This window comes from Opisthorchis viverrini (assembly GCF_000715545.1).
Source record: "Opisthorchis viverrini unplaced genomic scaffold opera_v5_422, whole genome shotgun sequence".
NCBI classification, from domain to species: domain Eukaryota; kingdom Metazoa; phylum Platyhelminthes; class Trematoda; order Opisthorchiida; family Opisthorchiidae; genus Opisthorchis; species Opisthorchis viverrini.
The window spans coordinates 175,513-189,573 of NW_008752076.1; the positions used below are offsets into that span (position 1 = coordinate 175,513).

General features: G+C 38.9%; 1 protein-coding gene across 1 annotated transcript; it reads left to right on the forward strand.

The window, feature by feature from the left end:
• Positions 1 to 3,309: 3,309 nt before the first annotated feature.
• On the forward strand, positions 3,310 to 13,806 carry T265_15274 (hypothetical protein; the record flags this gene model as incomplete). The annotated part of the gene is made up of 5 exons (XM_009177371.1): positions 3,310 to 3,378; positions 5,416 to 5,497; positions 10,203 to 10,248; positions 11,930 to 12,104; positions 13,612 to 13,806. Coding segments are annotated over 5 exons (480 nt in total), but the record flags the coding sequence as incomplete, so codon positions are not given.
• Positions 13,807 to 14,061: the final 255 nt, after the last annotated feature.

Sequence of the window (14,061 nt, forward strand, 5' to 3'; positions counted from 1 at the left end):
GATTTTGTTCACTCATTTTGGGGTTCAGATAAAAAACCAAGGTTTCGATTTGTTTTTGCCTTTTTGTGAGCATAAACTAGCAAAAGCGCATGGAACCTGACTGAAAAAATCTATGAACGGAAGATTTGTCACCTGGAAGTATTATCCAAAACTCATAAGCCTCTATGATAGATAACTTAGAAAAATGACGCTTATAATTTTTTTGCCACCTGGAAAGAGGGTGTTCAGCCCCCAGGGAAAGTATGACCATTTTAAACACACCCTAGGCTTTTCTGTCATAACGTCGTTTGTATATGGTACCTCAGTCGTTAATATTGTGGAACCAGCGGCCAATTTCACAACCGCGGTAGATTCTGTCTGCATAGCCCAAACTGGAATCAGCACTGGGTTATTGAATAACAATTTGATAGTTTCAGCACCTTCTGTTTAATAGACTGAAGTTAGAAGCTAATTTGATTTTTACTCCATTATAATTTATTATTTTTAAATTATTTTCTAGATCTGAGTTTTCAAGAGGTTTCTTAAAATGTTCCAATGACAGTTGGTCCGAACACAACTGTGTCCAACCCTAGCGGACATGCCATCAAAAGACGAGTGTAAACTACGAAAATCGTTTGAAAAAATGCATTATATGGACAGAAGATAGTGACAGAATAAAGTAGCATATTTTGATGGCATTCTGGAGGTTCAATGTATGAAGATGCGCTCTGTTAAAAATTTGCACCTCAGCCCAGAAATGAGCCATCCAACGAGGCGTCTTAAATTCAAATTTGGTTGTTTTAAAAGACTCAAATTGATTTGCTGTCAGGTGCTCTTCAGTTGTCAAGTTTTCTCATTGAGGGGCAGGATTTCTGGGTTTATCTCAATTAACTTGGATAACGACTGCCTGTCAGGTGCTCCTTAGTTGTCAAGTTTTCTGATTGAGGGGCAGGATTTCTGAGTTTATCTTAACTAACTTGGATAACGACTGTCTTGAACGTTTAAACAGAAGATAGTGCATGCATTCACTATAGTCTTTCTTGAAGGCTGTTGAGGGTCATTCATTGGGAGCGGAGCGTTGTAGCACCTAAAAATAATTATCTTTCTTTGAAATATCAGCACAATATCCTTGTATAAAGAACAGAAAATGCACCCAAAAATCCTCCTTCGTCTCTCTATAGACCAATAAACTCGTCACTAATGATAGTATTTAAAGTGACCCCGACGATATAGTTTGGATTATTTTCAAAACATTCATAATCTTTGTGTAAGCCCGCTAAGCTGAGGCACTGTGGTACCTTGCCACACGAATTGAATCAGGCACCTCTACTGTGTGATACTCATGTTTTCCTGTGGAAATGTTACATGATGTATGTTATATGTTATACGTATTATTTTATCACCCAATAAACTGTGATGTCTCAATTATTTTGCTGAACAGATCCGGATGGATTGAACACCTCACCTCCCCCATATGACACTGCAGTAATGAGCCCGGTAACATCGCCAGGTTGGTTGTTTTGGTAAACGTTATAAGTTGTGCAAACGTGATATGAAACGATATAACCTTGACGTGCATATTTATCAGAAAGGCAGTTTATTTCTGAGATAAAAGCATGCTTAAAAGCCAAACCTATAGCCTGTCAACCGATAAATCCGGACTCTAGTCAAAAATAGTAAACACTGTGAACCATTTGAAGCATATAAAGCGTGCACAGGGACACGTTTGATAATAATAATCACTTAATGCATTAATTTTTGGAATGCAGATGCAGCAAATGCTTGTTTATCAGTTAAACATAGCAGGATACATTTCGGACAGGGTATTTTGTTTTGCGTAGCAATATATATTAAGATAGCTCATAAGAAATTCTCAGGCACCGCAACATCGGAAGACTATTGGTCATTCTTGTGTTAACCCGTCTTGCCACTCATTTGAATAGCCAAACATCACATACTCGCATAGTTCCATAATGTAAAATGGTTAGTATAATATTCTCCTAACTTTTTTCCTGTTCTTGTAGGGAACAGCTGTTTGGGAGTTTGTTAGCGTGACAAAATATTTTATTTTCCACTTTTTATGCGAAAATTCTTTAAGGAATAACAAATATTTCCTTAATTAAAATTGGAAGTCAATTCATATTAACCTGACTACCAAGAAACAGCGTTGTTTTGGTTTAAAACCTGAACGACACAGAAGACATATGGGGTGCCCTTAAGTCCTTTACTGGTCCGTTACCGATTCTTTCCTCCTTGAGGCCCATTAGTTAAACACAGTCTCCAAGTTTTTATTGATACTAAACTGTAATTGTTTCTTTCTTCTAGAAAATATAATGTGAAATCTCCAATATTAAAACATTCCCAGACCTTTTACGGCACATTGTGCCTAAGAACCCCGCAAACGGCAGATTCAGTTGCATCTCTCCATGATACTAGTGTCACTTGAAGTTGAGCGTAATTTGTCATGTATTAGCAGTCTGTGCAGCTAATAAAATTTTGGGTCACTTGCTGTTTTATGTCAATGAGAGACAAAAAGTGCGGTTTTTCTGGGTGAGAGACTGTAGAGAAAATAGACGATAATTTTTTCAAGTAAACGGTAAAAATAAGCAATGTACGAGAAAATCGGTATGCACATATTCATTGTGCGTTACAGGAGATTCTTGAAAATATTCTTTTTTGTTGAGGACATGATAGTAAATATCCAACTGAATTATTCAAATAGTTAGAAAGGGTCCAAAGTTCATGAAACCATTTGCTACTGTTTGTATGCGGGCAGTGCCATTTATTCTAAAGTCCTATCCACGACTCTGTAGTTATTGCCTACTAGTTGTTCGAGGTACTGGGCAAATTTAGATAGACACTTCATTACACACGCTCCTTTTACAAGAGTTTGCTATTAGTGACTGCAAATGCGAATGCTGGAAACATGTGGGTTTCTGAGAGATGCGCATCAAATTTATTTTCAACGAGTGTGTAACATGTTAACGCCAATAATAGCTTGCAGCTGATTGGTAAAAATCAAAGTACTGAAGTGTTGGCGAACATTTAGCAACAATTAAGCAGGGTTTAGAACTTTAAGTTGACAATTTAAGAAGCGCCCACGTAAACGGGCAACAGTGATTGCAAGGTGAGCGCTTGTAAACAAAGCCTAGGTAGCGGATGTTGTCCATAAAGTTTTACATTCGAAGCTTCACCCACACAGTTTGGAGATGCTTATTTCTAAAGGGCAGAATAAAAGCATAGACAGAGTTTGTTTGAAGTTTTGAAGTTGACGGATTCCCGTTCTTGCACCCTGAATGCAATCAAAAACTTTTTCTGTTTTTGTTTCAGCGCCGTCTCCTCTTGCATTCCAGACGACACCTTACCCAGTGGATGGCATCGGGATACAGTTTCCACAAGGTATCTGACGTACAAAAGGCACATTAGCCAATGTTCTCTTGTATTTATAAACCGCACAGTTGAATTTTTATTGGCAAAACTTTTTCATAACCGAAACAAGAGGTATTGAATACAAAATATTGCGATCTCCCTGGGTGCGATCACAAATAACCTCATTCATTCCAGTGCGGAGAATATACATTTTCTGTATCCGTCGCTCTGAGTCTTCCCTAAATAGAAATCATTTTACAAACGTGACAGCAAAAGAACACAAACTTCATGTCGGAATTTTGCAACATTATTGAAAACTTGTCTCCGGGTCAATTACCGCAAGACACATTCTGCCATTTTTCTAAGAAACGATTCGAGCGTTCTTCAACCTAGGGTAACCGTCTTTTAGGTCAAGGATTTTTAAACCTAATACTTGATGGAGTCCATTCAACTAATGTGGTCTGCATACGCAATTAGAGGAACATACTGAAGAAGCGAAGTGAGCATTTTGTGAGTAAGCGAGAAAATTATTTTTAAAGAATAATGGTCTAATTAGAAAATGGTAAACGTGAAGTGAAAACCTGCACTTGCCTAAATCTACATGGTTTGTAAGATATTACATGTTTAAATTGATGGTACTGCTGGTTGTCCTTTAGTTATTTCTGTATTTTGTAAAGGTTGAACATACCATTAAAAGCCTTCCATGCTTCCAAGCAAACTTAAATCAGACCCTCAACAAACTTTTCATCAGTGGCTGCATCGACAAAAACAAAATCCGTTGGAATGCCTGCTAAAGTGCGATCACTGTTTATTAAAAATTAGGACAATCAGACTGGAGTTATGAAAGCTTGGGACAAAAAAAAATCAGCAAAATGATTTTGCATTAGTTGAGCCTACTTAGCAGTATCCCAGCTACTGGGATAGGTGAGATCTTTGGGCAGAAAGCCAACAATGGTAAAAATACGTTCTTTGCTCACCAACTGTATTATTGAACTGGTGAGCTGACATGTAACAAGGCGCCAACTAAGTACTATAGGAAGACCGATTAGAAGTAGATAACACTACACCAGCAGTTTTGTCCTGCCTGAATATCAGCAGAAATTCGAGACAAAAAATAGATTTGTCTCTTCTATTTTACTTAAAGACTAACTTACATGCAGTGTTTACCCTGGCCTTGGAATAAATATATCAGCAAGAACAAATAAAGCTGCAAACAGCAGTTTTATTTTTGAAAAAATGCACATTTTCATCTTATGAAAATCTCCAAAATTCAGGAAGCGATACCCACATCAGCGATGTGTATACAGCTCATCTGCAAACTGGCCTATTTTCCTAAAGCATTTTGACGTTGTAAACAACCTCTGTATTTATCCCTGTTTACGAGTGCCAAATATCTTTAAAAAAACTAACTTTTCAGCCCAGTACCCCGACAGCGCGAACAACTCATCCCCTGATTATATGGAGCTCGCAACAGGTAGCTAATTTGAAAAGGGTTATGCAACAGAATATCATGCATTTTCACGCTTCAAACACATGTTACCTAAATTCAAACCTTTGGAGGCATCAGGGCAGTAGAACTACGTTTGTTTAGTTTTAAGATATTGCAAACTGTAATTACGTAAGTGTGCGATCGGCTAATTATCAAATTTTGTGATTTCGCCCGCTAAACTAGTGTCAGTACCCAATGTAATGGGAGAAATATCATTTCCGAAACACTATATAATTGTAATTTAAATGAATATTTTGAAATATTTAATGAAACTACAAGTAAATCTTGAGGGGAATACAAAAATAGGCCAGACGTATTGTCGTCGTTAACGGGTATGAACAGCACTCTGACATCTTAAAATCATGTCCTATAGGTAACAAAAATGGAGAGTCCACTTTGCTTAGCACATTCAGTTTTCAACTAAGAGGTGCCTTACTATGTGCACGACAATTGTTTCTTTAGGCTCGCAGACTCACCAGAATGCGATCATTAAGACTGGTGGGTTCAATTTTTTTCGCCTGTTAAATAATCCCAATGGTAACCTTTAGGAAAATTTTTTTCCTTTTTTTCTAATTTAGTCGCGGACATCCAGCAAAGTTGCGGCTTTATTTGTGCCCCGTTGGATTTTTCATATGGTTCGCTTGCGTGCAGTTTTTAGATGTTAATACAAAGGCTACTCTGGTTTAGCGACCTTTCTTGTTTAAAAATCAAGTGCAAAAATGATAAACTTCAAAATGCAGCCAAGTTCTCCATCGTTGAACTATGCTTAGTACCCATATTGTCGGGGAGATCTTCAGAACATGCTTCCCATAAATGTATGTACGAGTTGCAAAGTAGTGTTGAAGCGACGAATGTACCATAAAATTGGCTGTCGATATATGAATATATACCTGTATATATGGTCAAACGCATTTGATTTACTTGAGCTACATAATATTGCTAAACTGTTTGGTAAAGAGAAATATTAAATCGCGATTTGGGTTGAACGAAATGGTACAGCTAGCTTAATTCAGTTCATACAACTCTAAAACCATGACCCGAATTCAAAGGATTCACACCGAACTGGATTAAAAGATACGATAGAACACCCAAAGGCTAAAGGACTCCACAAATTCTTTTGGAAAGCTCACCATAAAGTAAAGTAGTCCTTCGAATTAACAGGATAAATAATATTTTTGACAACATCAAAAAGCATAGTGGACCAATATAATTATACAAACACAGTACATTTTTACATTGGTAATATCTTCGGCTTGTAAACAGCCCAGTACTCCTTCGTAAGGCGCACGCGTAAAAGCGCGCATTCGTTTAGTTGCCCAGTTGCTGTTTGGATGTGTGTGTGAATGATAACTGTAATGGAAAATTTTACAACGCCACATTACACATCAAATAATTAAAATGTCTGTCGAACTTAGAGATTTCGTCCATTCATTCACTGGGATGTTTCTTTTAAAAATTCCATCAGTTGACTTATTTGAGAAGTACGCATCCCGAAGACGAAAGAAACCGCACAAACAATGAGATTTTGATCTGTTCTCCTAGCTTGGCTTTTGGAGTTTGAGTTACTTGTCAGTCATGATGACATTGCCAGTGCCATTTCGGCTAGGTAAATTCCTACTTCAACTGAAATTTTACTGTTCCCAAACAGCATGTGGTAGCACTAATGTAAATGGTTCGTCGCAAGGTGACTTTCGCGTAACTTGAATTATTAAATTTGAACCAAAATAGCGTTGCAGTCCATTTAACTGCATCTGTTGGGTTCATTAATTGACTGCGATTCGACTGTTTTACTTCTGTGATGAGATGGATCGGTTGCTTTATGCTCTTTGGTATGAATTATTTGTACTGGATTACCTGACTAAACAAACCTTGTAGTTTTGATAGCTTTAGTGTTTGATCCGAGTTTTCCATGTTTGATTGTTTGTTGTTTATTTTTCCACGTCATTCAGAACCGGAATCTATGTGATTCTTTTGTTCGTAGGATCTGACAGGCCGGGCCTATATTGGTGTGTTCACCAGTTAATTCTTTTGCACACAAAACGACTTCTCGGAAAAAATGGCTCCATTTCCATTTCTTACATGTTTAAGCATTTTTAAATCCAAATTTTAGTGAAACCTAATAGACACAATTGACATGGAGTGATGCCTTCTGCTGACGTGTTTGTGTTTGTATCTTCTGGTGGCAGGTTATCTTCCGGTCTGATCAATACACTCGGTCGCATTCATTCGAATGTGAATGGTGTTTATTTTCTTAGTGTTATCTAGTCTCCCCTTAGGTTCCAAAATGCTCCTCATCAGGGCTACAGATTTGAAGGCGACCATTGATCCATGTTGTTATTAGTCATTGTTTTGCAGTTCTTTCGGAGATGTTTTCATAGACGGAAAAGTGATTCTCCCTGATGGGGTTATGCTAGCCCGATTGGCTTAATTTTATTTCGTAAGCATTTCCACGTTAAGTTTATCAAGAAGCCATTGCTTTGGGATATTTGTTCTTAGTTGATTCTTAGCCCTTTTTGGCATTGATTTCGTTTATTTGCGGTGCGTCCTGATCCATTCATTGTGGTTATGACAGAAAATTGTTATATGCACCTCGAACGGTTACCATAGTATTCCTGAATTTGGTCTGTTTACAATCACTCCCTGCATACTTCGGTTCGCACTTCGTCATATGTTGTGTTTATGGATTCTTGTACACATTCTCCTCCGCTTCCACATTAAACTAAATGTCAGAGAACAGGCTTTTCAACCTTGCAACAACGCAGTCACGTCACAATTTTCGGTGTTTGTTAAGAATATACATTCTAAACTAAATGTCAGAGAACAGGCTTTTCAACCTTGCAACAACGCAGTCACGTCACAATTATCAGACGATGTTAAGAAATATACATTCTCACGCAGAAGAGAAGATACCGTTGAACCACGACATGGTAATTTAGCTTCAGTTGTGGGCGAAAAGAGTGCAATCTAGATACAAAGCTCGGCAAGCAGACCAAATTAAAGGAGCGCATCCGATTGCTCTATATTTTGCAACACGGACACCAGTGAGGTGAAAAAAATTACGGTGATTATCATCATCTAGATACCATTAAACAACTGCCCAGAGGTCTGAACGTTGATCAGGTGGCGATTGATCTGCCCGCCAAGCTTGACACCTGACTTGGCAGACTTTCGTTACCATGCTGACAACCAACGTAAGCGCATGACTACGGTCCAAAACGCGACCAATTCGGTAAAAATCATGGTGAAAAACCGAAAGAGAAAAGCAAAACAACGACGTGCCCTTTTGAAAGTTGAAATGAAAATATGTCTGCTAGACGACACTTGTCATCACTGGGCAGAGCTTAAGTATTCAGACGGTTAGGCTAAAGTTCCCGAATCAGGCTCAATTGATTGTTTTTGTCTTGAAAACCACTCATATCTTTTATTTCACACCGTCGAAAACGGTTACCGTTTTTACTCCAGGACCATCTCACTTTAAATAAAGACGTTATCTAGTGAATGGAACTAGCATCCAGTATTCACAGAATAACACATCATCGTAAGCCGTCATTCACCCAAGAAGCATGAATATTTTCCTATTTCTGACGCAACAACACGTGTGCAGACGATGAAATCTTGCCCGTTTGTTATGGCGAAAGTGTTTTTCAAGGTCCGTCACTCCACGCCCAACTTAAATACGTCAATTTGTAAGCGTTACCATGACCACAAAATTTGCAGTGAAAGCGAAATCGGTTTTTTCTTTGACTTCTGAATAAATGAATTTTCTTTCGTTACAAAGAATAATAACGTACCCGGGATAGGGGTGTCGGTTTTGAATGAGGCGGTCAGTTGTAAGTTACATGACTTGTTTTTTAATCGGACAACAAACGCTGATTGGTCGTGCACTAGTTCATGGGCAAGCAGAAAAGTATCACAAAACCGTTCAGTGAAGATTTTTGTCGCAATGGAACCATTGATATTTCAGGCAGATGAGTACAATCTCTCGCCTAGAATCGATGATGAATCAAATATTGTGGATGCTTTTCGTTGAAAAGCACTGCTATTAAATCTTGAATTGTGCGAACTTTTGCGCTCATCCGCAATCACATGGTTTGCACATGTAAGCTGTCGTTAAATAATTCAAAATTATTTTCTGGCCGTCAAGGGTCACGTTTTGCACGTTTTGGAATTTATCGACACTCGTGTAAGTTATTCAGGCTTTCTGAGTTTTTTGTTGGGCTGCTGGAACAGTAATCTATGGGACAACTTGAACCTTACTTTTGCAGTTGGCTAGAATATAATCATGGATTCACAGTGAGTCTTAATGTAAGAGCAATACTTTCTCATGCTAACATTTTTAAAAAAGTGTCCCACTCATACCACCTAGATCCCGTTTTCGTAACTATCGTTGTATTGAACTTACAGTGTATCTAGCAGTTGGATAGCATTGTGTAAAATAGGCACGAATGTATCATAGTTTAGTCTTAGCAAAATACATAACTAAGCCATAACTAGTATTCTTCAACTGAATGTGCTACACAAACGTCGCTTCCTCTTTCAGCTTAGACGGTTTTCGAGATATTCGTTTACGTGGACAGACCACACTACTTGAAACGTTGCTGAAAAATCATTGGCTTGTTCGGGTTTACTAAATTGTTGGCTCAACTTACAGACAATCGGAATCTTCGCCTAACTGATGGGCTATAAGGTGGACAAAACCTATCGTATGCTGTCAGGGAGATTTCAGCGAACTTATGAGTACGATGTTTCGTCTGGACGCTACTATTTCATGGGCGAACGCCAGTAGGATACCTGAGTCTGGTAAGCAAACGGGTTTCAGTAAGTCATAGGAAGTCTTATCTGATCGGACACATTAGCTGTAATGTCCTGACTGGGTTTCGGCAGGCATCCGTATTTTCTAGATCCGGATTATATATCGCGCTACCTTAAATACGGGGAGGTCTGGTTGCAACATATTCGACTGGAGGATGTCATATAATAGACCTGCAGATTGGGCTCTCACTAAAATGAATATCATTTGCTAATTCTGCGGAACTTGACCTTCAAGCAGAACATATGGTTGATGGATTCTCTGCAGATGCGCCTGCCTGATGAGCTAAAAAGGGATAAAACCGGTAATAGGCTATCGAAATGTATCCAGTAACCTCACGTTATTTTGCGCCCATCAGGCCGAAGCTTTGAGGGATCAGGAAAATTTGAGGCTGATTCTACGCAAAAGTGATGTGCGCGTCCGGATAAAAGTACAACGGGCTGCTTATCCGCGTTTTCAATTATGTTTCGTCACAAACTTGTTTTCGATAATTTTGTTTGACCAAAACTGACAAACAGTTTACAACTGTACATACATCTTTTAGCTCCATACCAGGATGGGCAGGATTCTGAAAAGCCTGATCCAACAAATCCAATGAAAGGTGAGCAAACTGAGTTGGATCTTGCGTCCCCATGGTACTTGCACGCATCAATAAGTAGTAAGATAAGCCCTAAGTTTTTTAGAAGCATTGAACGCATTATGCCACCTTTCTAGCTCACTTGGACTCTTATGAGTGTTGAGCTCTGTGATTCTAGCTTGTTGTTTATACAAAATTCAAAAAAACTGTATGCTTTATTTGCCCCCGTGTGATTGTCAAAACTTAGATATATGAGAGGAATTTTACGGTGAATTCATACTGTCCACCATTTGCTCAGATGACAGGCAGGACCGTCTTGAGGAACCCCAAAGTGAACCAAAGTGAATTTATAAATATTTTTCACAATATTCTCCTCCAGCGGTAGAGATCAGTAGGGTTTTAGAACACGGTCACCGAAACTTAGAAGTATTTGCTCACTAGTGTTCAAATAAGTCTACTATTCTCGACATATTCTGCATGATAAAAAAATTTACAGTGAAATCTACCGTAGCATGATGAAAATTCGTCTGATGATGTTGGGCCTATGCGCAGTTTAACGGCTCGGTTAGATTATTATTTATTATTTTCGTTGTTTCATACAAGTCCTTATGTTTACCTGTCGGTGACAGTTACAAAACTTGGAAAGTTATTTTTTTAATTAGACTAATTTCTGGATACTATGACCGAATGCAAACTTTGCGTTACATCTAGCAGTTTTCGTCGGTCAGATAATTCTGCATAAAGGAATGATATTTTTCGTTTATGCAGGCATCCGGATAATTCAGCGGGAGAAATAAACACTCTAAAACCCCAAGAGTAATGTAGGCTTACCACTTGCACGTGTAGAAAAACAATTCAAACATACCCCAAGAAATTGCTTTTTGGATATGCGCGAGTAGGAACGATTGCGTACGTTGTGCAGCACAAACCTCAAGCTAGTATTTCTTACGTGTGTCTCATCCGGCTGACTTTTCGATGTAACAAATGCTGTGTAAGATCTCGACAAGCCTGAAGCACACGCTTCTGCCAAATATGGTTATCTTGAATGACCAAGTTATGCGTGCAAATTCTCGTGATCATTATTAACACGTGGCGGCACAGCAGTTTTTTGTCGTTTTGGAAAGTTATTGCAACTATGTTGTTGATTTAATTACACAGTCACTATTCAGCAATGGATTTTTGTGCAAAACGCATGTACACAGGGACAAACTGTTCTAACAAACTGAAATTCCTGAGTAGTGCGCATTAGTTGCATAAGAGCATAGTAACCACATTTTTATTTTAGTAAATTATTTTGCCGGTTGCAATGATATTAACTGTAATTCGCCTAAACTTTGTCCTTTTCAAAGCCATCACCCTGAGGGGCATGGAAACATTGATTGTTCGTGTGAGATAACCTATTGCGAACCGTTTCATATCGTAATGCTTCAGGAGCAGCGCACCAGAAGCGCTGTTCTTGATTCGGATTGCATTTTATAGACGATTTTTTCACCGTATCACGGTATTTTACTCCCCCAGCTATAGCAAATGTTTCAGGTCAAACTGTGTGTCACTCATTTTGACACAAGTTACAAATTATTCAACGGAATGTAGGAATATAACTAAAAAATCTGAAGTGAAAGCACAGTGCTTTTCATCGCAAAATTGCTCCGTGCGTTTCTCATATCTCAGCAAAGTCAATGTATTTTTATATCAAAACATTCAGCTACCAATCAGGCCGACATTCGTCAGGAAAATCCAGTCACAATCTTTAGTCCTCCGTTTGGCCCTCAATCGGTCTTATCAACATGCCCTATTTGTCGGCAGAACGTGGAGACCAAAGTGGAATATACAGATGGCAGTTTTACTTGGTTACTGTGCGGATTATTGTCAATGTTCGGGTAAGCCGCTCAAATGTTTCGAAACCGTACACACAGCATCGGTCTGATCGTAGCTGTATAGAGTGGACTCAATGTCTCTAAATTTTTTCAGTGTTTCAGGCCACTTGCATTCAGAGGTCCTTCCCGCTCATAAGTACTCATTAACATTTTTCACTGAGATTTTTTATAGTTTATTAAGTTTTCAGTTAGCCGCGAGTAGCACTTATTTATTGCCCGAACTTTCCTGCTTGGATCTGGCAAGTTGGATTTTCGAGACTGTTTACCGAGACATTTTACTAAACCAAAAGACTTTCTTCTGCTTCTGGCTACAAAAACGAAGAAAACAGACCGATATTGGAGCCTTAAGATCTGACTGACTGCCTTCAAAGCTAGGTAAAACAGGAGTATAATACTCCCTATACGTGTCTGAAAATCAAACATTCTTTATACGCTACGGTTTGACACTGCCAAAATTCCCTTAAACATGGTATATTTTGGACGTACAAGCAAATTTGGTGTCAGTTTTAAATGACTACTCTTATTAATCTCCGGAAAATGGCGGTATCTACTTTCCCTTGTGTCGGAGAAGAAGGGCATGTAAACAAACATGATACGAGAGTGACAAGGTTTCGTTTAATTTTCAGTGTATTCTGTGATGTCGAATCTCTCTTTAAAAAATCACCAAAGATACAAATCAGGCTCATTTGGCTATTTAGCTTACCCAAACTGAACAGCTCAGAGTGAGTTTTTGGATGACTTTAGAATAAGCGTCTCAAAAGAAGCCGCCGATCGTCACCACATCAACATCATCATCTCCATCATCAGCTTGAAGAACTGCATTCTTGTTGTATGGTGGTTGTAGCCACCACCATTTCGTCTATCAATGATTTGGGGAGCTAGGGTAGGCAGCTGTGCATTGGAGGCGTGAGTTGATAAATCGGTGCGTAAATACGGCAGTGTTAGTAGATTTCCAAGTTGTGAGGGACTGGGAAGTCAGCTGTGCATTGAAGGCAATAGCTTGGTTGCACGAGCTCCATAAAGATGGCAACTGTTCAATGTCTGACAGTGCCTCCAACATCTAATGTGGCCAATGTTCAGGCTCCCATCCAGCGAGATGGCAATGACCAGCATATTGGGAGCAACAACAATCTTTACTTTCACATACAAATGCGCATCCCTGCCACAATGGACGTCTGCTTAAGCCAAAATTTGGTCTGCTATGACATGTGAACTAAAACAACGCACGGTTCTATTGCTAAAACAATGTGTATGTCAATTAAGTTTTCAAAGAAACAAAGACAATCATGCTGTTCGTAGCAGCTTTTACCTCTTTATCGGATGTGTATTTCGAGCTGGGCTACAGTTATCAACCCGCACGGAGCCAAAAGTTTCTCACCGCATCACCTTCGGAGTCATGCAATTCAATCGTTCAATTCACCATATTTTGAAGTTCCCTTTGCACCCATGATATTACTATAATTCTTATGACCAGTACTCGCACTTTTGTTTCTTCTTGTCCACATTTCAGGCTGGTTTTTGGTTGTTGTCTTCTACCATTCTTCTGTCAGTGTGCCAAAGATGTTTCGCACTCTTGTCCAAATTGTGGGAATCGTCTGGGTGTTTATCATCGGCTGTGACTCGATTGCGGACAGAACAAATGAATCTCATGGATTCAAGTAGAATCCAGCTAAGCATCATTTCAAATTCATTCCTGAAATCTCAGCCGCGTTATAATTTTGCCTTGATGAATCTTGCTGCGAATATTTGTGTTACAATGTTGTCTTGAGCATTTGATGTAAAAAACTTTTCTGTCCATCAATGATTTTTAATCCTTAGACTTTCGTATAAGAAGAATGACGACTGTGGACTGTTGTTTAGGTATGGGCACTGCTATCCAGAATGCTCATCTGGGCCGCCGCATTCAGCTTCTTTTGGAAAGAGCAAGGCAGTTAAGACGCCAGATGAACTTTTTTAGATA